Source organism: Thunnus thynnus, chromosome 5 (genome assembly GCF_963924715.1).
Source record: "Thunnus thynnus chromosome 5, fThuThy2.1, whole genome shotgun sequence".
Lineage (NCBI taxonomy): Eukaryota > Metazoa > Chordata > Actinopteri > Scombriformes > Scombridae > Thunnus > Thunnus thynnus.
The window spans coordinates 4,478,232-4,505,804 of NC_089521.1; the positions used below are offsets into that span (position 1 = coordinate 4,478,232).

General features: G+C 40.4%; 1 protein-coding gene and 12 non-coding genes across 14 annotated transcripts; 12 read left to right on the forward strand and 1 right to left on the reverse strand.

Moving 5' to 3' along the window:
* Positions 1-27: 27 nt before the first annotated feature.
* On the reverse strand, positions 28-26,253 carry setd6 (SET domain containing 6, protein lysine methyltransferase). 2 transcript variants are annotated; one of them, XM_067588773.1, is made up of 11 exons: positions 26,133-26,253; positions 24,911-24,992; positions 5,629-5,776; positions 2,416-2,496; positions 2,176-2,320; positions 1,907-2,048; positions 1,470-1,664; positions 1,212-1,350; positions 905-1,085; positions 584-720; positions 28-474 (listed from the first exon to the last, which is right to left on the reverse strand). In XM_067588773.1, the coding sequence occupies exons 1-11, from the start codon at positions 26,236-26,238 to the stop codon at positions 121-123; spliced, it is 1,710 nt and encodes a 569-aa protein (XP_067444874.1). In that variant the 5' UTR covers positions 26,239-26,253; the 3' UTR covers positions 28-120. The 2 variants fall into 2 exon arrangements, with proteins under 2 accessions (XP_067444874.1, XP_067444875.1); XM_067588774.1 differs by lacking the exons at positions 5,629-5,776; positions 24,911-24,992; positions 26,133-26,253 and adding an exon at positions 3,580-3,751.
* Positions 4,641-4,712, forward strand: trnap-ugg (transfer RNA proline (anticodon UGG)). The gene has a single exon. It is a non-coding gene; the product is annotated as a tRNA-Pro (tRNA).
* Positions 6,595-6,666, forward strand: trnap-agg (transfer RNA proline (anticodon AGG)). Its single transcript has one exon. It is a non-coding gene; the product is annotated as a tRNA-Pro (tRNA).
* Positions 8,039-8,110, forward strand: trnap-agg (transfer RNA proline (anticodon AGG)). The gene has a single exon. It is a non-coding gene; the product is annotated as a tRNA-Pro (tRNA).
* trnap-ugg (transfer RNA proline (anticodon UGG)) lies at positions 11,290-11,361 on the forward strand. Its single transcript has one exon. It is a non-coding gene; the product is annotated as a tRNA-Pro (tRNA).
* Positions 13,250-13,321, forward strand: trnap-agg (transfer RNA proline (anticodon AGG)). Its single transcript has one exon. It is a non-coding gene; the product is annotated as a tRNA-Pro (tRNA).
* Positions 16,014-16,085, forward strand: trnap-agg (transfer RNA proline (anticodon AGG)). Its single transcript has one exon. It is a non-coding gene; the product is annotated as a tRNA-Pro (tRNA).
* Positions 18,306-18,377, forward strand: trnap-ugg (transfer RNA proline (anticodon UGG)). Its single transcript has one exon. It is a non-coding gene; the product is annotated as a tRNA-Pro (tRNA).
* On the forward strand, positions 22,623-22,694 carry trnap-ugg (transfer RNA proline (anticodon UGG)). Its single transcript has one exon. It is a non-coding gene; the product is annotated as a tRNA-Pro (tRNA).
* Positions 23,271-23,342, forward strand: trnap-agg (transfer RNA proline (anticodon AGG)). The gene has a single exon. It is a non-coding gene; the product is annotated as a tRNA-Pro (tRNA).
* On the forward strand, positions 24,591-24,662 carry trnap-agg (transfer RNA proline (anticodon AGG)). Its single transcript has one exon. It is a non-coding gene; the product is annotated as a tRNA-Pro (tRNA).
* trnap-agg (transfer RNA proline (anticodon AGG)) lies at positions 25,860-25,931 on the forward strand. Its single transcript has one exon. It is a non-coding gene; the product is annotated as a tRNA-Pro (tRNA).
* Positions 26,254-27,113: 860 nt separating the features above from the next.
* Positions 27,114-27,185, forward strand: trnap-agg (transfer RNA proline (anticodon AGG)). Its single transcript has one exon. It is a non-coding gene; the product is annotated as a tRNA-Pro (tRNA).
* The last annotated feature ends 388 nt before the right edge of the window (positions 27,186-27,573 follow it).

Genomic DNA, 27,573 nt, shown 5'->3' on the forward strand with positions numbered 1-27,573 from the left:
AGTGCTGTTAAAAATCAAAGACCTGTCTTCAGGAAAAAAATATTTATTCATGTAAATGTATTGAGAGAGAAGTTGCAGTTTTCCTCGTGATAAAAAAAATAGTCCCTGTCACGGGTGATCTCATGACTCCGTGAGCTGCATCAGTCTGTTGAGGATGCTCTTCTGTCCGTAGCGTACCTGCAGTGCATTCAGCTGCCTGCTGCTCAGTCCTGCACGTGCTGCCTTGTCCTCTATCAGAACCCGGTCGCTGTCCACACCTTCTCCCTCCATCCTCCTCTCCTGCCCGTCTCCATAGGAGCTCACAGTCAGACGGGCCGCTTCATGGATCAGTCGCTTCCATGGAGCCTTTAATCCGGGGAGTCCCTCGTTAGAGAAAGACAGGGAAATCTTCGCCTCTTCCTCATCCTCTTCTTCTTCCTCCCATCCTTCATTATCTTTGAACTCTGAGAACTCCTCATTTGACATGCACAGCACCTGAAGATACAGAGAGCCAGAGTTATGTTTTCCTCAAATATTCATCTCTAACAAGGTGGTCTTCGGTGTCTCCGCACACTCAACCGTACTGTTTCATGTACTCGCTCACCTTGAGCACAGTGTGTAGCTCTGTGTCTGTGAGGCAGCCATGTTTGCCAAACACAAAAGCTGCTTTCTCCTCCATCATCTCACACAGCATCTCCCACTTCTCCTCCAGCAGCTGCCGGTCCACATCAGACTGAATACCTGGGAGGAGACACACAGGGAGACAGCTGGTCTGATTATAGACTGAACTAGCATGAAAAAAAAATCTCCCAAAACCGATTTTATTTTCTTTGAGTTCAAAATGTTTACATTAATCTTAATCTGGGAGAACATTTCTCTCTTATGATGCTTCTGTAATATTTCATGTGTTGATGTGGACAATCACCTTGAGTGACGACTTTGTGGAGGGTGGTGATGGGGATGTCGGCAGTGTCGTTGCTGTTGCTTGGATACGGCTCCGTGAAGCCGTACATATGCAGCAGCTGCCAGTTGGCCATCTGCCCGTAGGTGTTAAATACCTCCTCGCCTTTACGAATGGGCCGCACGCACACCATCTTCAAACTGTCCTGAGAAACGTGGAGTGAAGAGGGAACGAGAGAATGTGAGGGAAAAACAGAAAGGAATATGCGGTTTAGATCGAGTAACGTCAAATCGAATTGAAAACAATATTAAAGGTGTTTGTGTCCCCTCACCGGTGTGAACTCCAGATTAGCATTGTGATTGGACACATGGTTGAGCATGTCGGCCATGGGAACCATCATCGGTGGGTTGGTGGCCTTCTCCTCTTCCTCGTCCTCTTCATCGTCCTCCTCTTCCTGTGGCTCTTGGAAACTTCAGAGAGAAGAAAGAAGAGGGAGGGGATGGTGGAAAAAAGTATAAAGAGATCACAGACATGAATTTAGAAAGATGATGATGATGTGTATGACTGTGTTTGTCTCATGCTCACTAACCTGTATGCCATGACGAAGGCCACCAGCTGCGTGTACAGCTCCAGCGTGTGTGTGCCGGGGTTCCAGAAGTCAGGATGCCTGGCGATGAAGGGCAGGACCACGTCTGTGTATTCTCTCCGGATGTTAGATAAGTCTGTGTCCACCGCCTCTGGAATACCTGTTCCTCTCAACAGTCTGTCTCGCTCCTCTTTAGACCTGAATTGATGAATTGTGAATTACTGTGACGGAAGCTAGAAATGTAAATAGTGATAATACAGCAACTGCAGATTCATTTTAGAAAATAACAAGAAGATTAAGATGGATTTGTGTCAGAGAGTTGAGGAGAAATGTTGCCCAGGAGAATGAGCAGTGGTAGACATGAATGGAATGGCAAAAGAGAGACCACAAAATACAGAAATTCACTGGGTTTTTCTTTCTTTCTTTTTTTTTTTTTTTACCAGAACATGGGGTGATCCAGTGTCCTGAAGTCCGTCCAGAGAGAGAGGTAGGGTCTCCAGTGGGACTGTGAGGATGTGTATTCGTACAGCAGAGCCAGCAGCAGAGGAACCCAGCCTGACGAGCTCTCCAGAGATGATTTCTCTGCGAAGGTAAAAGGGAGGAACTGGAGGGTTAAACGGAGGAGGGGTGATGCAGGCAGCTTCAATCATATGTACAGAAATACAATCTCACTCTGCAAAGATCAATACAGCATTAACGTAACGATCACCTTGCTCCAGCAGGGCCGACACCTTGGTTGTTCCTTGGTAAAGAAGAGCTGATCTGGGAATGGTGAATAAAACCTCGCCTTCCTCTATGTTGTCCTTTGCCAGCATCCCATATTCTGCCACTGTTCCCTCTTTACTCACGTACACCTGCAGAGAGGGGGAGCCTTTGTTAAATTCTGAAAAATAAATATGTTTGGGGAAAAACACATAGACTGCTTGGCTGGTAAACTAACATAACATACCTTACTGCTGAGTACCAGACCCACTCTGTCGCACCACTGTAGAAAGTTCTGCAGGGCACTGAGATCTGAGCTGTGATCTACCTGTTAGCAAGAGTGTCACATGGATAAAAACTTAAGGATCCCCTCCTGACATACAAGATGTATATAAAATACTCTACTTTGAAGAATAATTTGTGTCAGATATAATTTTTCCACAAAAAGTTAAATTATCTTGTTAAAATCCTTAAAATGGCATCTGTTCCTTCTCCTGGAAAATAAAAAAAGACACATGCATCCTAATACCCAGTGAGATGGGTGCTGGATCAAAAAATACCTTGCAGTTAACAAAACCAGCTGACAGAACACACCAGGTGTAGATCGCCATCAATGAAGTTGTAGCAAACCTTACAATATTTTATATATACATGAATTTTTAAAGATTTGTGTAAATACAAATACAATGTATAAATAGGCTACATATATGTACAAATATAGACAAAAGGTACAAATAGAAACAATGCATAGACCCCCAATGGTTTGTACTCCAATGAAGGACTCAGGCTAGATAGCCGTCATATATACTACCTATTAGAGCACCTCTGTATATTTATAAAAATATATCTATTATTTTGACATAGAGAAAATATGTAATACCATATGTAAAACAGAGCACTTAAAAAACGACATAACATACATAGAGGCAATATTATTGTTAGTGAGATGGCACACAGGATGTATATTCACTAAAATGGTCTAATGTCAAAGTCCTCATTAAGGCCTTTTGTGCCCAGCGCATGAATCCACAACAGAGAGAGTTAGTATGTTCCACATGAGATCATTTGTGTGAATAAGTTACATATCCTATGTGTCATATATCTATATTTCCTCTATGCAGGCTATGTTATGTCGTCTTTTTGAAGTGTTCTGTTTTCCACATGTTACATTTTTTCCCTATGTCAAAATTATTACTCCCACTCAACCTATATACTAAACACTACAAATAAAACGCAATTACACTCTCAAACTGATAACTGTAGCGAGCTAAACTATCCTCCTCTAACAGAGCTACAGAGAGAACAGCATGCACCGCTAGCAGCTAACAACTATACACACTTACTGTATTACACACACATAGCGAAATGCAACATCAGATTTGTTTTCCATTAAAACACATTAAATTATAACCTTGGCTCGTTTCGCTTCTGTTGCCATTTTGTGAATGTAATAACAAACCCGGGACTTGACAACCGCTGTTACAGGTACATTAGCTGAAAGCTAACTCCAGCATGTGGACTGTGAACATCCGCGTATCTGGGATAAGTTTGACCTGAACGTTGCCTTGTAGGCAGCTGAATGACTATACCGCTGACAACATAACCTTTCTTTAAAACTTGTGAACAGAACAAAATGGTTAATTTGTGTCTACTTTTCTGCCCTTCGAAAAAAAGAAGAAAAATTAATTCAAGTGATCATTACCAAAAATGTATCAAATACTGACATATATAACAGCTGTTCTCTTCAAATCGATTTGCCTCGAAGGTCCTCTATCAGTCGTGCTTTATTTGTGTTTATGAGTTGTATTTTAATACATTTGGACACTGTCTCCATGTACGTCTTATATCCTTTTGCACTTTTTGTCTCTAACGCACCTGCAGTTCAGTGTTATTCATGTATTTTGTTCCTTTGAAAACTCACAAATCAAAGATTGCCAGGCCTATTTTATAGAGAACATTCAGTAATACGACTTTTGTGACATTTATGATATTAAACCAATTTCACAATCACAAAATTGGTTTTCCTCAAGTTGCACAAATACCCTGTGTTGGTGTTCTCAGTCACTATTAATAGTCTTCATGCATACCTAGTACTTGACACTTTATGTAAGTAACTGAAATCAGCCCAAAACGTTAGTATTATTATCTTAATAAAAATCATTACCTTAATACAATGTAAAAAGTGTTCACACCATGTTTCTGTCTGTTTAGTTCATTTGAAATGAATCAATGTTCAGGCTTTATTTATGACCATAGTATTACATTATTAGAGTTGCAGTGTTCAGATTGTTTTATCTTCGTTGTACTGCTTCATACTTCAGCTCATGTGACTGTTGATCTGTGTGCTGTTTTTCCCCTCAACGACCACTGAGAGGTGTTGTTCAGTCAGAAGAGCTGTCGGCCTAAAGCATGCCACATCATCAGTCAGACAGATTGTACACAGGCATGAATGACAACTTCTAACTCCAGACAGGCTCGTTGGTCTAGGGGTATGATTCTCGCTTTGGGTGCGAGAGGTCCCGGGTTCAAATCCCGGACGAGCCCTAACTTTTAATCCCTAGGGTTAAAGGTCAAGGAAACCAGCACACAAATAACCCACACTGACAACCAATGCTTACAGTACGTGCAGCATACAGTATGTAGCAACTACTGCCAAGATTCAGTCACAGCAACCAAATTCAAAATACTAAGCATGTCCTTCAAAAGGTTTTCATCAAAAATGAATCATAAATCAAAGTGTGCCCAGAATCTAAAAAAAATGTAAACATATACAAAATTTAAAAATGTAAAGCTGTTTAAAATATTATATATCCATATGTGATGAAACCTACAGTTCTTGATATAAAAAAGGAGAGATGTTCTGTCACATAGTAAAGTGATACTAAAATCATATATGAACTTACAAGAACTTTCCTCAGGAGAGACTGGCAGTGCTGTTTGTCATTGTTGATCGAGCTTCTGTGTCATCACACCCATTAACAATAGCTAACAATACCAGGATATACCACAGTCACCATTTTCAAAAAATGCTGAGGGAAAACACTGACAACAGTCAGCTGGATAAACAAAAAGTTACAAACCCTTCAGGCCTTGATAGAAAAAAGGTCAAGTTTGAGGAGAGCCAGCAAAGTGGTTGTATATGCCCAAACAAGGGCAAGTGTGTGAGGCTGGGCACAGGTACCATGAGACATGCAGCAGGTGTTGCTGCACAGGCTATTTTTCCAAGGCTACAGGCGGTGACGTAATGCTCATGACACAGAGTGAATAGTCTTGTGTGTGAATACTGTAACTTGCCAAACATGCATCAAATTGCTATTTAAGTCAAGTGAATTTTATTTATATAGTGCAAAATCACAACAGAAATGATCTCAGGGCACATTTCACAGAAAGCAGGTCCAGACTGTACTCTTTAATTTATAGAGACCCAGAAAAACTCTCTTTAACGGGAAGAAAACTCAAGCAGAACTGGGACCTGGGTGGGCGGCCATCTGCCTTGACCAGTTGGATTGAGAGAGAAAGAGAGAGACTTTCCTCTCTTCTCATTTCTCAGTTTGTACATCCTCCATTCCTTTCCTTGCCTCCTCTCCTCGCTTCTTAGTTCCTCCCACCTGAGAGGCAAGCGGAGGAGTCAAGGAAGAGACACAAGGAGACAGGAGTCGAGGCAGCAGGCATTTAACAAAATGAGACGTCCTTGCTTCGGAGACGTCATGTCTACCGCTGTATTTAATCATCTCTAACAGATGAGCATTACAGTGTCCATGGCAACTTATATATTTACTTTTAATTCATAATATGACAAGAATGTAGGGATAATAATAATAATAATAATAATAATAATAATAATAATAATAATAGCAGTGGCAGAAATCAGGCTATAATCCATAACTGATGTATTTGTCATACTGAAATCACAATCATGGAGATCTTTTAGAGAAATCATGTGGTATAATGTCATGTTGGCAGAGACTTCAGGCTGCAGGCAGCTGGTCTTTAGGTCAGAGTAAATGCAGGAAACTGCCTTGTTAATACTTCATTTTAATACAACAACATAAAAATAAATGGAATTTATTGAGGATCAACTTTTGTAAAGTTTTGATGACATCACAGAGCTGCAGATGTGTCGGACAGGTGATCATTCACTTCTGACTGAAACTGCTGATTGTATTTTGCAAAACTTTATGCAAGTACATCTATACTGAAGAGTATTAAAGAAAGCTGAGAAGTCTAAATAACCTCAAAGATGAAGCACAGCTGTGAAAAGTTCAGAAAACAAGTGCTGAATAGAAAATCAAATGTTTAGCAGCAGAGGGTGCTGTTCAGCCAGATGAGATGTGGGTCTCCAAGCTGCCACATCACCATTGAGTGAAACTGCAGGTCTGGATGGGACAGGGGAGGAGATTTACATTCTGTTGTCCAGTTGAAAGAAGGCTCGTTGGTCTAGGGGTATGATTCTCGCTTAGGGTGCGAAAGGTCCCGGGTTCAAATCCCGGACGAGCCCTGTGTTTTTTGTTTTGTTGGGATCACACAAGCAAATAAGTTGTGTTACAGTGAATACTTGAGTTGGCTGTCATCCCAAATCCAAGTGTAGGAAGGATGTTCAAAACATACTAGATAATGGTAGTCCCATTGTAGATACATACAGCGTAGGTTTTGATTTCTAGTTTGTAGCGTCTCATTTCTTCGGTTGATGACACCCTCACAACACTACGCAGGTGTATTGTACATGATCCGGTGGTGTCATGCTTTAATTATATTCCACACATGAACTATTTCACTTCATTTTGTGATAAAGAGCAACGGTAGGCTACACATGTACTTATATAACCAAATTTAGATCCAGGTAACTTCTGTTTTGCCTTGCCTCAGTGCCATGCAGTCACTGTCTTTACATTCCTTCATTCACTGCAGGGAAAATATTTTGGTCTCCCATGCAAAGTGACAAATAACAAGAGATACGCATCAGCTAGCTCACAGCAAATAACATATGAAAGACTCTGAATTAACTAAACCACAAAATTAGTATACACACACACACACACACGCACACACACACACACACACACACATATATATATATATACATATATATATATATATATATATATATATATATATATGTACAGTCAATAAATACATTTTTAAAAAGCCAACCATAAGTGAGGACTTAAAAGAGTACCATTAATCTAATCTACAAATGGAAGACATAAAATGAGACCTTACCAATTACGTTGAAAACACAACCCATATCTAAGACAACAAGTATCATGTCATTTAAATGTTTTACAGCTGTGGGCACAGAGGACCTTCTAAATCATTTTGTGGAGCATCTCTGCAGCCTAAACTTCTCACTCAGCACACTTTTTAGACTACTAAAAACACCAAAGGATGACCTTTAAAGTGAAAGTATAGTCTGAACTCTCTTCCTGGTTCTTTACTCCAAAACCGTTCCCATCATTGTCCGTAAGATTGTTACTGAAAGATTACTGAGTCGTTATTCAACTTCCTTAAAGTTGTTTTTTCACTATCAAAATCTCCACCAACTTCAGAAACCTGAAGAAGAAAACACAAGCAGCTGCCATAGCCCCGGCTTGGAGTTACATCTTAGAGGAGGTGCGTGTCAGCTATGGTGTATGTTCTGCAGAGGCAATTATTATTCATTTTTACAACATGGTGCACTGGTCAATGAGGGAGTACTTTCTAGGGTTCAGTGATGTTTGTCATAGACAGTGAGATGAATGTATAATTGTGGCCACTAGATGGTGCTGTTGGACTACAGATGTGGAGCTACAAGTTGCCACATCACCAATTTGAAGAGTTCAATTACAGGTCTATACATCAGCAAAGTACAGGTGTTGATAACCCTATATGTAGGCTTGTTGGTCTAGGGGTATGATTCTCGCTTAGGGTGCGAGAGGTCCCGGGTTCAAATCCCGGACGAGCCCTGCTTTTTTTTGTTTTGTGTAATCCCTTGGGGTCACACCAGCAAATAAATTGTGTTACAGAGAACACTTTCCTTGGCTCTCTTTGCCAAATTCCCCTGAAGTATAGGAGGGATTTCCAAAATATACTAGAGCACACTTGATTAATGATTAATTAATTAATTAATGATGATAATGTCATGCTGTCACATGATATTGAAAATTGCTCAGACAATACAAATATTTCATTACAGTGGTACATCATTATAATTATCAGTGTAGCTTGTCCTATCAGATGAATTTAAGGGCCAAAACAAAACTCTGAATGACTTTGAGTCTCATGAGCTACAAAAGCACTGAAAGCTGATCACTGTCAGTTTTTAAATGGTGCTCTCTATATAGTCAGCTACATTACTACATATCATGTTGAGCCAATCCGTATGAATGCCAGATTTATGTGTGACACAAGTGGATAGTGGTAGTCTTGCTGTAGATACCTTAAGCGTAAGTTTTGATTTCTAGTTCAGCGTCTCATTTCTTCTGTTGATAGCACCCTCACAACAAGTTTGTACACTAGACAGGTGTATTGTACATGATCTGGTGGTATCATGCTTTATTATATTCCCCACAGTAACTGTTTCACTTCACTTTGCCATAAAGAGAAATTTTTATAGATTTACAGGCAACCCTTCTTTTTAAATGTTATCTTGTCTCATTACTGAATAGGAGACTAGTGTCATGTAGTCACTGTGTTTCTGTTCATTCACTGTGATACAGAGTGACCATCACCAGAAGGGAAACTATTTTGGTCTCCCATGCACAGTGACAAATAACAAGAGATACACAAGTCAGCAGCTCACAGCAGACAACATATGAAAGCCATAACACAACATTATTAACACTAACACACAAAATAACATGTATTATCTGATGGTATATGGGGCCTGATATCCAGGATGACTTTTGAACTAAAGCATAGTCTTAAATCTCTTCCTGGTTACAAGTCAGGAGTCAAACTAAATATAGAACCAGCCTTTTTAATTAACTTGTTAATCCTGTTACCATCAATGGCAGTAAGACTGTTAATGAACCCTAGAAAGTACTCCCTCATGGACCAGTGCACCATCCTTAATGTTGTAAAAATGAATAATAATTGCCTCTATTACTTCCGTGTATGAAATTTGATCCTATGGAGAAGGCTGCCCTCTCTCATCTGCATTGGAGTAAACTTTACTCCGTCCACAACACTTGTGTTGTGTCTTGTATACTCTGAAGATTCCAGTCTTGTCAGCCTCCTGAACTGTAATGTCTAGTGTAGAAAGTAGTAGGTAAACGAATAACCAAGTCTTGACTGATTTGTAAACGTAATGTCAAACACACAGCATATGTCATACTGCAAGAACACATTTCTTTGCTGACTATCTCAAGAGAATCACTCTTGCAAAGACCATTTGGTGAAGTCTTTGTACATAAAGTACTGACTTTGCCACCTGCTATGTTTTGTTTTCCTGATAAGACCATTTCATTTCTGATTTAAGCACTAGAGCTTTAAAAGCAAATATTGTCAGTGTTTTGAACTCAGAACCTTTTGTACCTTAACATCTTTCCACTGGCTCAGTATTGCACTGAGCCAGTGCACTTTTTAAACATCACAGCAGAGGATAACTGTGCTGATCCGTGATATAATTGCAATTTTTGGGAGCAGGGCCTAATGTGACAGTCCCTGCAGCCAGTCGAGTGTTGAGTGTTGTCAACATCCATTAAGTTTGATTTATATTGTGTGCTAAAGGGGCCGTATTATGAAAAACTCACTTTTTCAGTGCTTGTGTGTATGTATTTGGGTCTCTGATGAGCCTACTGACACACAAGCTGTGAAATAAGACCACCCAGTCAGTTCGGTGCAGGCTAGCTTGCTCTGTACTCATGTGATTCAACAAGCCATTCAGATTTGATGCCCATTCTTATGTCAAATGGGGCGAAGCTAGGCTAAGCTAAACTAGGGGCAAAAATTTGCCCATATCATGGGGCTGGACTAGGGGACAGAGCCACTGCTTACCGACAGACGGCTGCTGAGCCCAGGTGAACTCTGCAGGAGAGAGCTGGTCGAGGAGCAGAGCCGAAGAGTCCTGCGTTGCTGCTGTTGCAACTGCTTTCTTGTCTTCTGGAGGAATAAACACCCGATTCTGCTCTTATCCAGAGCAGTTTACAGGCAGGAGGAGTTTATTTTTAAACTTTTGGGATTAAGTGGATTTATCCTCAATCTTGCTTCTAAACATAGCCCGAGCTAACACCAGAGTCACACACCAGTTCAGCTGCTGTCATCAATAATAAACATCTTAAATACCAGTGAGTTTATATGATTTTAATGTAACATAGTATGTAGAAATCTATGTGTTTAAATCTTAACATCGCTGCTGTATTCATGCCTTTAGATGACCTTATTTTGAGTGTGGAGAGAGCAGCTACAATGTTAGCATAGCTCTGATCGATCCAAACTCCATTCAAAAAACAAGCATTTTAACAGTTGTTTGCTTGTTGTCATGCAGACAAACCTGACAAAGGATGAATTCAGGATTTTTACAAGTTGACATCACGATGCAGTTATTTCGGCATCATTTTCATCCATTTATTGCAATTCAATCACAGCAAAATCTGAGTTTATTTACGCTCAAACTGTCCATTCTGACGGGACTGTTCAGACAGGATGAGAAGACTACAGTGGCGCTTGATCGTTGTGATATTTTGACCAAAGCGGGTCAGATACATTTTATGAAGATCCCAGGGAACTGTGTTAACTTGTGGAAAAGGGGCATAATATGACCTCTTTAAGGGGTAATGCTGTAGCTATGGAGCTTGTGAACGTAACTGCAGAAGCTACGCTGTAGGTTACACCATAGCTGACATGTACCTCCTCTAAAATGTAACTACAAGCCAGCACTATGGCAGCTGTAGAGCTACCACTGTGATTGGCTGCTTGTGTTTTCTTCTGCAAGTTTTTGAAGTTGGTGGAAATTTCGATAGTAAAAAAACAACTTTAAGGAAGTTGTAATGACGCAGTGACGCTCGTCATGCACAATGAGATTAATGTTTAATTTTGACCACCAGAGGGTGCTGTTAGACTACAGATGTGGAGAGAGAATTTGAAGAGTTCAATTACAGGTCTATACATCAGCAAACTACAGGTATTGACAGCCTCATATGTAGGCTCGTTGGTCTAGGGGTATGATTCTCGCTTTGGGTGCGAGAGGTCCCGGGTTCAAATCCCGGACGAGCCCTGCTTCTTTTGTTTTGTTGTAATCCCTCGGGGTCACACCAGCAAATAAATTGTGTTACAGTGAACACTTGTTGGCTCTCTTTGCCAAATTCCCCTGAAGTGTAGGAAAGATTTCCAAATCATACTAGAGCACACTTGATTAATGATGTCATGCCGTCACATGACATTGAAAATTGCTTAAACAGAGTCCAAATATTTCATTACGGTGATACAGCATTATAATGAGGCTATCAGTGTAGCTTGTCCTATCAGATGAATTTAAGGGACAAAACAAAACTCTGAATGACTTTGAGTCTCATGAGCTACAAAAGCACTGAAAGCTGATCACTGTCATCACTACATTACTGCATTTCATGTTGAGCCAATCCGTATGAATGCCGGATTTATGTGTGACACAAGTGGATAGTGGTAGTCTCACTGTAGAAACCTACAGCACAGGTTTTGATTTCTAGTTCAGCGTCTCATTTCTTCTGTTGATAGCACCCTCACAACAAGTTTGTACACTAGACAGGTGTATTGTACATGATCTGGTGGTATCATGCTTTATTATATTCCCCACAGTAACTGTTTCACTTCACTTTGCCATAAAGAGAAATTTTTATAGATTTACAGGCAACCCTTCTTTTTAAATGTTATCTTGTCTCATTACTGAATAGGAGACTAGTGTCATGTAGTCACTGTGTTTCTGTTCATTCACTGTGATACAGAGTGACCATCACCAGAAGGGAAACTATTTTGGTCTCCCATGCACAGTGACAAATAACAAGAGATACACAAGTCAGCAGCTCACAGCAGACAACATATGAAAGCCATAACACAACATTATTAACACTAACACACAAAATAACACGTATTATCTGATGGTATATGGGGCCTGATATCCAGGATGACCTTTGAACTTAAGTATAGTCTTAAATCTCTTCCTGGTTACAAGTCAGGAGTCAAACTAAATATAGAACCAGCCTTTTTAATTAACTTGTTAATCCTGTTACCATCAATGGCAGTAAGACTGTTACTGAAAGGAGAAGATTACTAAGTCGTTACAACTTCCTTAAGGTTGTTTTTTCACTATCAAAATCTCCACCAACTTCAGAAACTTGTAGACGAAAACACAAGCAGCCAATCACAGTGGTAGCTCCACAGCTGCCGTAGTCCCGACTTGTAGTTACATTTTAGAGCAGGTGCATGTCAGCTATGGTGTAACCTACAGTGAAGCTTCTGCAGTTACGTTCATAAGCTCCATAGCCACAGCATTACTCCTTAACACACAATATAAATCAAACTTAATGAATGTTGAGCCAGTTTAATTGGCTGCAGGGAGTGTCACATTAGGCCCTGCACCCAAGAAGTGCAATAATATCACGGATCAGCACAGTTATCCTCTGCCGTGATGTTTAAAAGGTGCCAAAATGTGCAATTGGAATTGCAAGTGGAAAGATGTTAAGGTACGAAAGGTTCTGAGTTCAAAACACTGACAATATTTGCTTTTAAAGCTCTAGTGCTTAAATCAGAAATTAAATGGTCTTATCAGGAAAACAAAACACAGCAGGTGGCAAAGTCAGTACTTTGTGTACAAAGACTTCCCCAAATGGTCTTTGCAAGAGTGATTCTCTTGAGATAGTCAGCAAAGAAATGTGTTCTTGCAGTGTGACATATGCTGTGTGTTTGATGTTACATTTACAGATCAGTCAAGACTTGGTTATTAATTTACCTACTACTTTCTACACTAGACATTACAGTTCAGAAGGTGGTGAATGTATAATTGTGGCCACTAGAGGGTGCTGTTGGACAACAGATGTGGAGCTACAAGTTGCCACATCACCAATTTGAAGAGTTCAATTACAGGTCTACACATCAGCAAAATACAGATGTTGACAACCCTATATGTCGGCTCGTTGGTCTAGGGGTATGATTCTCGCTTAGGGTGCGAGAGGTCCCGGGTTCAAATCCCGGACGAGCCCTGCTTTTTTTTTTTGTAATCCCTTGGGGTCACACCAGCAAATAAATTGTGTTATAGAGAACACTTTCCTTGGCTCTCTTTGACAGATTCCCCTGAAGTATAGGAGGGATTTCCAAAACATACTAGAGCACAATTTTTATAGATTTATGGGTACCTCTTTTTTAAAAATTTTGCCTTGCCTCATTACTGACTAGGCGACTGGTGTCATGTAGTCACTGTGTTTATGTTCATTCATTCACTGTGATACAGAGTGACAGAAGGGAATTTATTTTGGTCTCCCATGCACAGTGACAAATGACAAGAGATACCCAAGTCAGCTATGGAGCCAGAACAGTGACAGTTACATTTTGGCATTGAAAATAAAATTTAACGTTGAAAACAAAACCTAAACTGAAAAAAGAAACATTGGCATTGAAACACTTGTATTGGAAAAAAGTTGTATTGGCATTGAAAAAAGTTAACTGAAAAATAAAACATGGATATTAAAAAAAATTACAATCTTATTATCTTATTTTATTTCAGTATTTTTTTGCATTATGATGTGTTTTTCAATGTCAATCTTAAGATTTTTTCGTCATGTCTATCTTATTTCAATGACTGTTTTTTTTTTACACTGTGTATTTTTTCAGTGTCAATGGTGTTCGGTTTCAATTTTATGTTCTTCAGTTTCAACTTTCTGTCACTGTTTTGTCGTAGAGAGGAGGGCCCTTGCTGGGCCTACATTACACAGTATGTCTTGCAGTGCGATGAAGATTGGATATCTGAGGGCAATGGCATCGTGGCAGCGATTTTGAGCCAGACTGTTGTAAGTTTTGCTCTAGGACACTTAATATGTCACTTTATTAAGATGTAATATTTTTTAAGGCGAGAAAGTAACCATGTGGATTCCCAATGTGTGGTCAGTTATCTAAATAGCGCCTGTTTGTGAATCTGCTGCAACATTTTCGGAGATGTGAGGAGCCGTTGGCCGAGTTAGACCAGCCCTTCATCTCAGCTGCTGGCAGCCCGAGTCCTGTGTCGTCATCCTGGGGAGAACATGATCCAGTGAAGTGATCTGTGCAGCTCTTTGGTGATTTACTGCTGGCTCTAGTGTCTCTGTAGTATATTGATATATGATATAATTCCTTTTGGCAGATAAATGTTGGTCACACAGATTAAATCTAACAATTGTAGCTGCAACATTAGTTTGTCTGAATGCAAAGTGAAGCTTCATGTTTTACTGGACAGAACAACAGCACTGCCTCTGGGGGTCTATATGTACAGATATCATCACATTTCACTAAATATAAATGTATTAAAACGAACAGATCAGTCTATATTAAATTTTGTTTTATTTTATCAATCGTCCTCCCATTCTCAAAAGTTTGTACTCCTGAGTCGAACTTGCCAAGTCCTCAACACACTGGCACTGAAATAGCTGGGACAACAAGACCTTTTGTCACTCCACTTTCAGGTGTTATTTCAGTAGTACTTACATTTGTTCATAATAAAATTAGCATTATTCATGGTAAATTGATCCACTCCAACTCTCTCTGGCCTTGTTTAGTGCTGCAATGCTGCAATGACTTTACTAAACTTGCTCTACGTAGGCCAGCTCTACAACACCCGACAAATTCATAAAATTAGACAAATGACCATTGCGTACCTGTCAAGGTAACGTGACTGAAATCCGTGAGGTCAGTGATTGAAATCCGTGAGGCACCCTACCACCCACCCACACACACATGAAAAAAGACAACACATGCAAGCATGGGCGCCTGGTTATGTCTCAAAATGGGGGAGCAAACTTGTAAAGATAGCTACATAATCGCCAGGGAGGGGGTCTGGGGGTCTTCCCACAGAAAAAAATTGTAATTTAAGACAAATTTCCTGCATTTCTACACCATCTAACTTCTTGAAATTAAGACAAGAAACAGCCACCTGCATTAGTCTAGATTAGTTAGATTGAGGGTGCTATGGAAACCAGTAATGCATCGAGAACAGTATATAATTGGGTGGATCAAGGCAGGAAATGATTATTAGAAGAATGGCTATTTCATATTTGAAATTATATTCATAAAAATATTATGTAGCCTAAAATTGTAGTGGGTTACCTAAATTAAATGGTCTTATCAGGAAAACAACACACAGCAGGTGGCAAAGTCAGTACTTTGTGTATAAAGACTTCCCCAAATGGTCTTTGCGAGAGTGATTCTCTTGAGATAGTCAGCAAAGAAATGTATTCTTGCAGTGTGACATATGCTGTGTGTTTGACGTTACATTTACAAATCAGTCAAGACTTGGTTATTCATTTACCTACTACTTTCTACACTAGACATTACAGCTCAGAAGGCTGACAAGACTGGAATCTTCAGAGTATATAAGACACAACACAAGTGTTGTGGATGGAGTAAAGTTTACTCCAATGCAGATGAGAGAGGGCAGCCTTCTCCATAGGATCAAATTTCATACACGGAAGTAATAGAGGCAATTATTATTCATTTTTACAACATCGTGCACTGGTCAATGAGGGAGTACTTTCTAGGGTTCAGTGATGTTTGTCATGGACAGTGAGATGAATGTATAATTTTGGCCACCAGAGGGTGCTGTTGGACTACAGATGTGGAGCTACAAGTTGCCACATCACCAATTTTAAGTGTTCAATTACAGGTCTATACATCAGCAAACTACAGATGTTCTCCACCCCATATGTAGGCTCGTTGGTCTAGGGGTATGATTCTCGCTTAGGGTGCGAGAGGTCCCGGGTTCAAATCCCGGACGAGCCCTGCTTTTTTTGTTTTGTGTAATCCCTTGGGGTCACACCAGCAAATAAATTGTGTTACAGAGAACACTTTCCTTGGCTCTCTTTGCCAAATTCCCCTGAAGTATAGGAGGGATTTCCAAATTATACTAGAGCACACTTGATTAATGATTAATTAATTAATTAATGATGATAATGTTATGCTGTCACATGACATTGAAAATTGCTCAGACAATACAAATATTTCATTACAGTGGTACATCATTATAATTATCAGTGTAGCTTGTCCTATCAGATGAATTTAAGGGCCAAAACAAAACTCTGAATGACTTTGAGTCTCATGAGCTACAAAAGCACTGAAAGCTGATCACTGTCAGTTTTTAAATGGTGCTTTCTATATAGTCAGCTACATTACTGCATATCATGTTGAGCCAATCCGTATGAATGCCGGATTTATGTGTGACACAAGTGGATAGTGGTAGTCTTGCTGTAGATACCTTAAGCATAAGTTTTGATTTCTAGCTCAGCGTCTCATTTCTTCTGTTGATAGCACCCTCACAACAAGTTTGTACACTAGACAGGTGTATTGTACATGATCTGGTGGTATCATGCTTTATTATATTCCCCACAGTAACTGTTTCACTTCACTTTGCCATAAAGAGAAATTTTTATAGATTTACAGGCAACCCTTCTTTTTAAATGTTATCTTGTCTCATTACTGAATAGGAGACTAGTGTCATGTAGTCACTGTGTTTCTGTTCATTCACTGTGATACAGAGTGACCATCACCAGAAGGGAAACTATTTTGGTCTCCCATGCACAGTGACAAATAACAAGAGATACACAAGTCAGCAGCTCACAGCAGACAACATATGAAAGCCATAACACAACATTATTAACACTAACACACAAAATAACATGTATTATCTGATGGTATATGGGGCCTGATATCCAGGATGACTTTTGAACTAAAGCATGGTCTTAAATCTCTTCCTGGTTACAAGTCAGGAGTCAAACTAAATATAGAACCAGCCTTTTTAATTAACTTGTTAATCCTGTTACCATCAATGGCAGTAAGACTGTTAATGAACCCTAGAAAGTACTCCCTCATGGACCAGTGCACCATCCTTAATGTTGTAAAAATGAATAATAATTGCCTCTATTACTTCCGTGTATGAAATTTGATCCTATGGAGAAGGCTGCCCTCTCTCATCTGCATTGGAGTAAACTTTACTCCATCCACAACACTTGTGTTGTGTCTTGTATACTCTGAAGATTCCAGTCATGTCAGCCTCCTGAACTGTAATGTCTAGTGTAGAAAGTAGTAGGTAAATGAATAACCAAGTCTTGACTGATTTGTAAACGTAATGTCAAACACACAGCATATATCACACTGCAAGAACACATTTCTTTGCTGACTATCTCAAGAGAATCATTCTTGTAAAGACCATTTGGGGAAGTCTTTGTACACAAAGTACTGACTTGTGTTTTGTTTTCCTGATAAGACCATTTCATTTCTGATTTAAGCACTAGAGCCTTAAAAGCAAATATTGTCAGGGTTTTGAACTCAGAACCTTTCGTACCTTAACATCTTTCCACTGGCTCAGTATTGCACTGAGCCAGTGCACTTTTTAAACATCACAGCAAAGGATAACTGTGCTGATCCATGATATTATTGCACTTCTTAGGAGCAGGGCCTAATGTGACAGTCCCTGCAGCCAATTGAGCTGTGTCAACATTCATTAAGTTTGATTTATATTGTGTGTTAAGGGGTTATGCAGTAACTATGGAGCTTATGAACGTAACTGCAGAAGCTATGCTGTAGGTTACACCATAGCTGACATGCACCTCCTCTAAAATGTAACTACAAGTCGCGGCTACAACAGCTGTGGAGGTACTACTGTGATTGGCTGCTTGTGTTTTCTTCGACAAGTTTCTGAAGTTGGTGGAGATTTTGATAGTGAAAAAACAACCTTAAGGAAGTTGTAACGACTTAGTGACACACGGAAGTAATAGAGGCAATTATTATTCATTTTTACAACATGGTGCACTGGTCCATGAGGGAGTACTTTCTAGGGTTCAGTGATGTTTGTCATAGACAGTGAGATGAATGTATAATTGTGGCCACCAGAGGGTGCTGTTGGACTACAGATGTGGAGCTACAAGTTGCCACATCACCAATTTGAAGAGTTCAATTACAGGTCTATACATCAGCAAAGTACAGATGTTGACAGTCCCATATGTCGGCTCGTTGGTCTAGGGGTATGATTCTCGCTTTGGGTGCGAGAGGTCCCGGGTTCAAATCCCGGACGAGCCCTGCTTTTTTTGTTTTGTTGTAATCCATCCGGGTCACACCAGCAAATAAATTGTGTTACAGTGAATACTTTCGTTGTCTCTCTTTGCCAAATTCCCCTGAAGTGTAGGAAAGATTTTCAAAACATACTAGAGCACACTTAATTAATGATGTCGTGCCATCAAATGACACTGAAAATTGCTTAGAGTAGAAATATTTCATTACAGTGATACAGCAATGCTCTTCGTGGTTACAAGTCAGGAGTCAAACCAAACATAGAACTAATTTTCTTAAAGTTGACTTTTTCACTATCAAAATTTCCGCAAGCTTCAGGAACTTGCAGAAGAAAACACAAGCAGCCAATCACAGTGATATTTCCACTGCTGCTGTAGCCCTGGTGTGTAGTTACATTTCAGAGCAGGTGCATGTCAGTTATTGCATAACCTATGGTGTAGCTTCTGCAGCTACATGCATAGGCTCCATAGCTATGGCATAACGCTTTAACACACAATATAAATCAAACTTAATGAATGTTGACACAGCTCGACTGGATGCAGGGACTGTCACATTAGGCCCTGCTCCATAGAAGTGCAATAATATCATGAATCAGCACAGTTATCCTCTGCTGTGATGTTTAAAAGGTGCCAAAATGTGCAATACTGAGCCAGTGGAAAGATGTTAAGGTACTAAAAGTTCCAAGGTCAAAACCCTGACAATATTAGTTTTTAAAGCTCTAGTGCTTACATTAAATGGTTGTATACACAGCAGGTAGCAAAGTCAGTATTTGTGCACAAAGACTTTCCCAAATACCTTTTCAGTGTCATATGCTTTGCTGTATGGTGATCTTCATAACAAAATTTGATTCATTACATTTCGCAAATGTTTAATTATTACTTTGTTTATTTAAGTTCAAAAGTGTCCCTCTTTTCATCATTAGATATAAGTGTGAAAACCCAGTAAACAATATTAAAGGGAAATTTCACCACGTTTTAAGTGGATGTCCAATCAGTGTTGATAGTAAATTTAGTCAAGAGTTTTAGTCTGAATTTTCCTTCTCTCTGACTACATGTACCAGGATGCATTGCGCATGTGCTTCTGGTATCCTCTGGCCATATCCTCTTGCGTGGCTAATGCAGCCACAGCCTCAGCCTCTCTCCACTGCGTTTCTTTGGCCGTATACCCTGGCATTTATCGCATTACGCCAATCCTGACTGGCTAGTGATCGCGATGTCCATGTCAGGTGGTTTCACCTAGATCAGGGCACATTGTTTTTCTAAGATAAACTTAGCACAAAAAGTAAGAAAATTTGTGTTTGGTAGATTATTTCTTTGTTGTAACAATGCTTCTTGGCGATAAATCTTATACTGTTGGAAAGCCTGTTTATTTCCCTTTTAAATGGTGCCACATTTGTAAGGAACATGCATTTGTGGGATGAGCAGCAGAGCTGAGTATGTGGGTTGCGCCCATGAAAAATTTGCCAAATCTTCTCTGCAAATGCCAAACAGCTTATTTTGCTGTTGCTATTGTCTCTTGTTTTGAGCTTCTGGTACCCCCAGGTGCTGCCAATCAGGTGCCTATCAGCACCTGTGAGCATGGGCCCTGCTACAGTGGTCAGTGTCTGCTCCATGAATCGGCATGCCAGGTTTGACTGATCTGGATAGGGCCTGTGCGATAGGGCAACTTCAAGCTGGTGTTCCGCAAAACCAAGTTACAGCATTATTTGGAATGAGCCCTAGTACCATCTCCAAAGTGAAGGCCAAGTTCCATATAACGGGGGATGTCAGAGACAGGCTGCGAAGTGGGCATCCCAAGAAGACGACACCCTAAGAAGACCATTTCCTCACCCTGTCAGCACTTAGGTACCATAGGCTGTCTTCTACAGATTTGCAGTCAAGGTTTGCAGGCTGATATGGCCGACAGCTCCCTGCCCAGACAATCCGGAACAGACTGTATGAAGTCAATCTCCGGTCTCATAGGGCTGCCAGGAGGCCTGCCATGACTGCCCTTCAAGTGTGGAGAAGACGCGGAGAACGCTATGCTGATTGTTGCATCGATAGAGTAACATCTTTTGGTGGAGGCAGTGTGATGGTGTGGGGCGGCATCTCCCTCACTGGAAAAATGAGGCTTGTCATCATTGGAGGCAATCTCAATGCAGAGAGATATCGAGATGAGATTCTGCAACCAGTGGGAATCTCATATCTCCACAGTCTGGGACTCTATCCTCCAAGATGACAACGCTCACCCCCACAGAGCGGGGTTTATCAGAGACTAACTCCAGAATTTGGGAGTGGAGAGGATGGAATGGCCTGCCAGCAGTCCTGACCTCAACCCCATTGAACACTTATGGGATCAGCTTGGGCGTGCTGTTCGTGCCAGAGTGACCAACACAACCACGTTGGCTGACTTGCGACAAACGCTGGTTGAAGAATGGGATGCCATCCCACAGCAGTGTGTGACCAGGCTGGGGACCAGCATGAGGAGGAGGTGCAAGGTTGTTGTGGCTGTGTATGGTTCTTCTATACGCTACTGAGGCTCCTGTTTGTTAAATGAATAAATTGTTAAATTGCCAATATGTCTTGTTTCTTCAAACTTCAATCATCCAATCCACCAAACATCAAACAAGAGTCAATGGCAGAGAAGACTTGGCAAATTTTTCATGGGTGCAACCCACATACTCAGCTCTGCTGCTCATCCCACAAATGCATATTCCTTACAAATGTGGCACCGTTTAAAGGGGAAATAAACAGGCTTTCCAACGGTATAAGATTTATTGCCAAGAAGCATTGTTACAACAAAGAAATAATCTACCAAACACAAATTTCCTTACATTTTGTGCTAAGTTTAGTTATCTCGGCTAAACATGCTGTCACTGGGTGCTAGCTAACTTGATACACTTCAACTCTCCAGCCTTCACCATAGACCGGAGTGCTTTTCACCTAGTCACACAATGGCCAGGTTTTCAACGGCCTCGAATACCCACCACAGCAGCTCAAGTACTTCACCGAGCATTCACCCTTGCATACCAAGGGGGCTGGCGAAACGCTCACCCATGGGATTAGCATGCCAGCTAATTTGCCATTCCTCTCTGTTAGTATGCCTGCTAGCGAAGATGGATGTTGCCCCCCTTACAACAGAGGAGATAGAGACTCTGGGCCTTGACTCTGCTGCTGCAGTAACAAATCTCAATCAAAGACACACACCAGGTCTGCTTGTGCTGCTTTGGGTTGGAACATGCCTGGCTGGCTATCAAAGCCTCCAGTTCGTGCAACCACTGTGTCTGCTTCACTGTTAAGAGTCTTCAACAATGGCTACCATGCCAAGCTAGCTTGTTGGATAATGAACCTTACCTGTCTGCTAGCAACATTCAGGTGTACGACAGGAACGGGGAGGGGAAGGACAGTGCAACTGGGGTCAAAGCTGGACCTAGCTGTGGTTCCCCCATGGGACTTGGCAGTGGTTTTGGATGGGCCCTCCTTTTCAACCAGTGGAGGAGGTTGACTTGAAACATCTGTCTCTGAAGACAGTGTTGTTGCTGGCTTTGGCATCTGCTAAACAGGTCAGTGATATTCACACGCTTTCGGTGCACCCTTCATGTACTCAGTTTGCCCCAAGGCATGTCAGGGTGTCACTAAAACCTAACCCCGCCTTATTGACAAGGTGGTTGGCTTTTTCTTCCCCTGAAAAACAACAGTTGAACATGCTGTGTTCAGTTTGTGCCTTATGCAACTATATAGACAGGACAAAGGGATTTCGGAGTAGTGACCAACTCTTTGTATCCTGGGCTAATCCCTATATGGGAAAATCTATTACAAAGCAATGGCAATGGTGGGAGCGATTGCTCTAGCTTATATATGCCAGGGACTGCAGGCATCGGCAGGCCTGCAAGCTCATTCCACTCATGGCCTGGCCACATCATGGGCTTTGTTTAGAGGGGTTTCTACTGCAGCAGTGAGATGTTCCTCGCCCCTCACTTTTGTCCAATTTTAGCGACTGGATGTCTCTGCTCCATGCATGGCTCACACAGTACTGGGCTTAGGGCCCTTGCTGGAACAGAGTAATACTGTTTGAGTGATGGTGGTTGCTGAGATAAGCTTGTTTGGCAATACAGGAGTCTCCATATCCCATAGTGAGACATCGAAATGAATACTATGAGAACTTTAGGTTACTTGCCTAACAGCGGCTCTCAGAGTAGTATGCATGAGATGTCTCACCAGGCAACCCTTCTTGCTGGGACGAACCAAGAAGAGTTGCTTATGCCATAGAAGGCCAGGCTCGTTGGTCTAGGGGTATGATTCTCGCTTTGGGTGCGAGAGGTCCCGGGTTCAAATCCCGGACGAGCCCTGCTTTTTTTGTTTTGGGGGAGACAAAAACCTAAGAAGCTGCTGAAAATTAATTTCTAAGGCAAAAGGGAAAACCAAAGGAAGCAGCTTACGAATTTAGACTTTTAGAAAACCTGCACTACTAAATACAGTACACCACTACAAGGTTACTTGCCTAACCCCAGTTCTCGGAGTAGTATGAGTGAGATGTATCACCAGACAACCCTTCTTGCTGGGATGAAGTGAGAAGAGTTGCTTATTCTGAGTGACGCCTGTGTAGTAGCGTAAGTTATTTAAAGGTAAGTGGAACCACCTGACACAGACGTCACAATCACCAGCCAATCAGGATTAGCATAATGAGATAAATGATTCTAAGGAATACACAGAGAGGTATATCCCATAGTAAGACATCTTACTCATACTACCAGGGGTTACATAAACAACCTAAAGTTCAGTGTTGCTTGTCTTGTACAGTGAGATGAACATATAAGTGTGGCCAACAGAAGGTTCTGAGTTACAAGTTGCCATGTCACCAATCTGAAGAGTTCAATTACAGGTCTGAACATCACAGAACGACAGATGTAAACAGCTGTATACAGGCTCGTTGGTCTAGGGGTATGATTCTCGCTTAGGGTGCGAGAGGTCCCGGGTTCAAATCCCGGACGAGCCCTGACTTTTTTGTTTTGTGGGACACAGAAACCTAAGAATGTATTTCTACGGCAAAAGGGAAAACCAACGGAAGCTGCTTATGAATTTAGACTGCACTACTAAATTGAGTACATCACTACAAGCAATAGCACAAATTGCCAGGTTTTACCTGCTGGATATTGCTAATCATCTGGCCAGGCACGATAATGTACATTTATCATTCCAGGTATTTACATCTTGCAGTTACAGCCGTGGTGTACCATTCAAGTTTATAAAGTAAATCATGCTTACCAGTGGACTTACAACTTCTAAGTGCAGTGTAGATGTTTTGAAATGCTTATAACAGATTATGTTTATGTTAATAACATGGGATCATGTCAGTAATGATATTTGGCTTTCTTCTTGGGAAGATGACTTTGGAATGACTTTGGATCGTTTGTCATCATCTGACAGATTAGACTACAATTATGGCCCAAACCCATTTTTTTGTGAGCAGAGTGAACACAAAAATCTGATATTTTCCAGTTATATGTAGACCACTTTTATATGTTGTTTTAACTAATGGATTGCCATACAACCTGTCAAATCAGAATTTCTGTGATTTATCTGACCACCTTGCCTCAAAAGTCAAAAGCAAAGTATACTTAGGATGAATACTTGCTAAACATTCTCAGTTTCAATGATGGATTATCTCGCAAATACAGTGTTTTTTGTTGCTGTTAATGTGTGCATGCTAGTGATGCACATTATGTTATCTGTTATTTAATGTGCATACACAGACCTTTTCAAGGGAAACATGCTTGCAGTGATTTAGGATAAGATTCACTTCCATGAAGTTTGAGCAGTCAAGACAGAAAAGAAATTGCATTTAAATCATGATTCATTTGTAAATATAAAGCACTGAAAAGCACACAAAACCAAAGAGGAGAGTGCCATCATTCCTGAAAAGCACTGTCACTAAACTAAATCCAAAAGCCTTACATTTCATTAAGTGAAATGTCTAATCAGTTATTAGCAATTTTATCAACTCCAAATTTGTCCAAGACAAATTTCTCCTAAAGGAGGCAATAAAAGTGACCTTGACCTTGAACTCCAGGTATGGCAGAGGAAAGCACTAGGTTGTTTATCAATCTTGTTACTACATCTACACCTCAGTGAATCATAATCAGAGGGTGCTCTTTGAGTAGCCCAAAGACGCCACATCACCAGAAAGAGTTCAATCATGAGTTATGACGGCCCAGAGAACTAGCTATAAACACATGTAATAACTGGCTCGTTGGTCTAGGGGTATGATTCTCGCTTAGGGTGCGAGAGGTCCCGGGTTCAAATCCCGGACGAGCCCGGGTTTTAACCCCTGGGGGCTATAGAAGTCTAAACTGCAACGTGGAGACAGTTTGAGGCAAATGGGAAAATACAAAACTTCAGTCTATACGTTTCACACTGACATCAGATTTGCTTCACTTCCATGAACACAGAGAGAAAGCATGAGTATGATTATTAAAAAGATAAAAAAATTCCAGTGGATAAAGAAACATGACTAAACCAAGGATGCACAAAAGGAAGAGATGAGGGATTTTGTACAGTACTAGCCTGCTTTTATGTGAACTGTGTTTAATTAGATCTTTTTGGTCCCCACCGTAATGAACCTCCCTGAGTTGTCCCAACAGCTTTTCTGCAACAACAACCACATAATGATTAAAAAAAAATTACACATAAATTCAAAAAACAAATGTACATTACTTTACTGATTAAAGTTATGACACCACTAATCATTGAAGTTGATAAGGTGATACTGGCCAAGTAAATTTCACATTTTATTTGCTAATCCTTTATTATCATAGATTTTTAAAAAAAGACAAGACTAATGTAATTCACAAGATCTTATCAGCCACACACCCTACCGTTTATATTTCAGGCTTTAGGAAAACACTGAGAATAGGACTGAAACGATGAATCTGTTTGTTGATCGGCAGAAAATCAGTTTTCAAGCAAAAATGCCAATCTTTCTCTGGTTCCAGCTTCTACAATGTGAGGATTTGCTACTTTTCTCTGTTTCATAAAGTAATTGTAACCAGAATATATTTGTGTTTTGAAGACATCACCCTGGGCTCTGGGCAACTGCGATGCACATTTTTTCACAATTTTATGATATTTTATAGACAAAACAATAAATTAAACAAAAAAAGTAAAGAAACATTTTGGGGGATTAGTTAGTTGCTGTTGGAACCGCAGAATAAATAAATGGTGGGCTCAAAATAAACATATTATCTATCAGCCAATCTAGAAAAAGAGTAGCATTGTCAAGTTGTCCAAAACCAATTTCTCCTGAGGGAGACAATAAAAGTGACCTTGACCTTGAACTCCTGCTATGGCAGAGGAAAGCACCACGTTGTTTAGCAATCTTGTCACTACAACTACACCACAGTGAATCATAATCAGAGGGTGCTCTTTGAGTAGCCCAAAGACGCCACATCACCAGAAAGAGTTCAATCATGAGCCATGATGGCCAGAGAAACAGCCATAAAAACCTGCTACAGCTGGCTCGTTGGTCTAGGGGTATGATTCTCGCTTAGGGTGCGAGAGGTCCCGGGTTCAAATCCCGGACGAGCCCAGGTTTTAACCCCTGGGGGTTATAGAAGTCTAAACTGCAATTGAGACAGTTTGAGGCAAATGGGAAAATACAAAGCTTCAGTCTTCAGAAAGCATGAGAATGATCATTAAAAAGATAAAAACCTCAAGTGGATAAAGAAACATGACTAAACCATGGATACACAAAAGGAAGAGATGAGGGACTGTATTGTGCTGTACTTACCTGTTTTTATGTGGACTGTGTTTGAATGGATGTTATGAGTGTTTTGGTCTCCACCGTAATGAACCTCCCTGAGTTGTCCCAACAGCTTGTCTGCAACAACAACCATATAATCATAAAAAAAAATCAACAACAACAAAAAAAACATTTACACATAAATTCAAAAAACAAATGTACATTACTTTACTGATTTAAGTTATGACACCACTAATCATTGAAGTTGATAAGGTGATACTGGCCAAGTAATTTTCACATTTTATTTGCTATTCCTTTATTATTATATTTTTTTTTTTAAAAAAGACAAGACTAATGTAATTCACAAGATCTCATCAGCCACACACCCTACCGTTTATATTTCAGGCTTTAGGAAAACACTGAGAATAGGACTGAAACGATGAACCTGTTTGTTGATCGGCAGAAAATCAGTTTTCAAGCAAAAATGCCAATCTTTCTCTGGTTCCAGCTTCTACAATGTGAGGATTTGCTACTTTTTTCTGTTTCATACAGTAATTGTAACCAGAATATATTTGTGTTTTGAAGACATCATCCTGGGCTCTGGGCAATTGTGATGCACATTTTTTCACAATTTTATGATATTTTATAGACCAAACAATAAATTAAACAAATAAAGAAAAGAAACATTTGGGGGATTAGTTAGTTGCTGTTGGAACCGCAGAATAAATAAATGGTGGGATCAAAATAAACATATTATCTCTCGGCCAATCTAGAAAAAGAGTAGCATTGTCAAGTTGTCCAAAACCAATTTCTCCTGAGGGAGACAATAAAAGTGACCTTGACCTTGAACTCCTGCTATGGCAGAGAAAAGCACTATGTTGTTTAGCAATCTTGTCACTACATCTACACCTCAGTGAATCATAATCAGAGGGTGCTCTTTGAGTAGCCCAAAGACGCTACATCACCAGAAAGAGTTCAATCATGAGTTATGACGGCCCAGAGAAATAGCTATAAACACATGTAATAACTGGCTCGTTGGTCTAGGGGTATGATTCTCGCTTAGGGTGCGAGAGGTCCCGGGTTCAAATCCCGGACGAGCCCAGGTTTTAACCCCTGGGGGGCTATAGAAGTCTAAACTGCAATTGTGGAGACAGTTTGAGGCAGGGGAAAATACAAAACTTCAGTCTATATGTTTCACACTGACATCAGATTTGCTTCACTTCCATGAACACAGAGAGAAAGCATGAGTATGATTATTAAAAAGATAAAAAATTCCAGTGGATAAAGGAACATGACTAAACCAAGGATGCACAAAAGGAAGAGATGAGGGATTTTGTACAGTACTAGCCTGCTTTTATGTGAACTTTGTTTAATTAGATCTTATGAGTGTTTTGGTCCCCACCGTAATGAACCTCCCTGAGTTGTCCCAACAGCTTGTCTGCAACAACAACCATATAATCATAAAAAATCAGCTGTTTTTCTCTGTTTC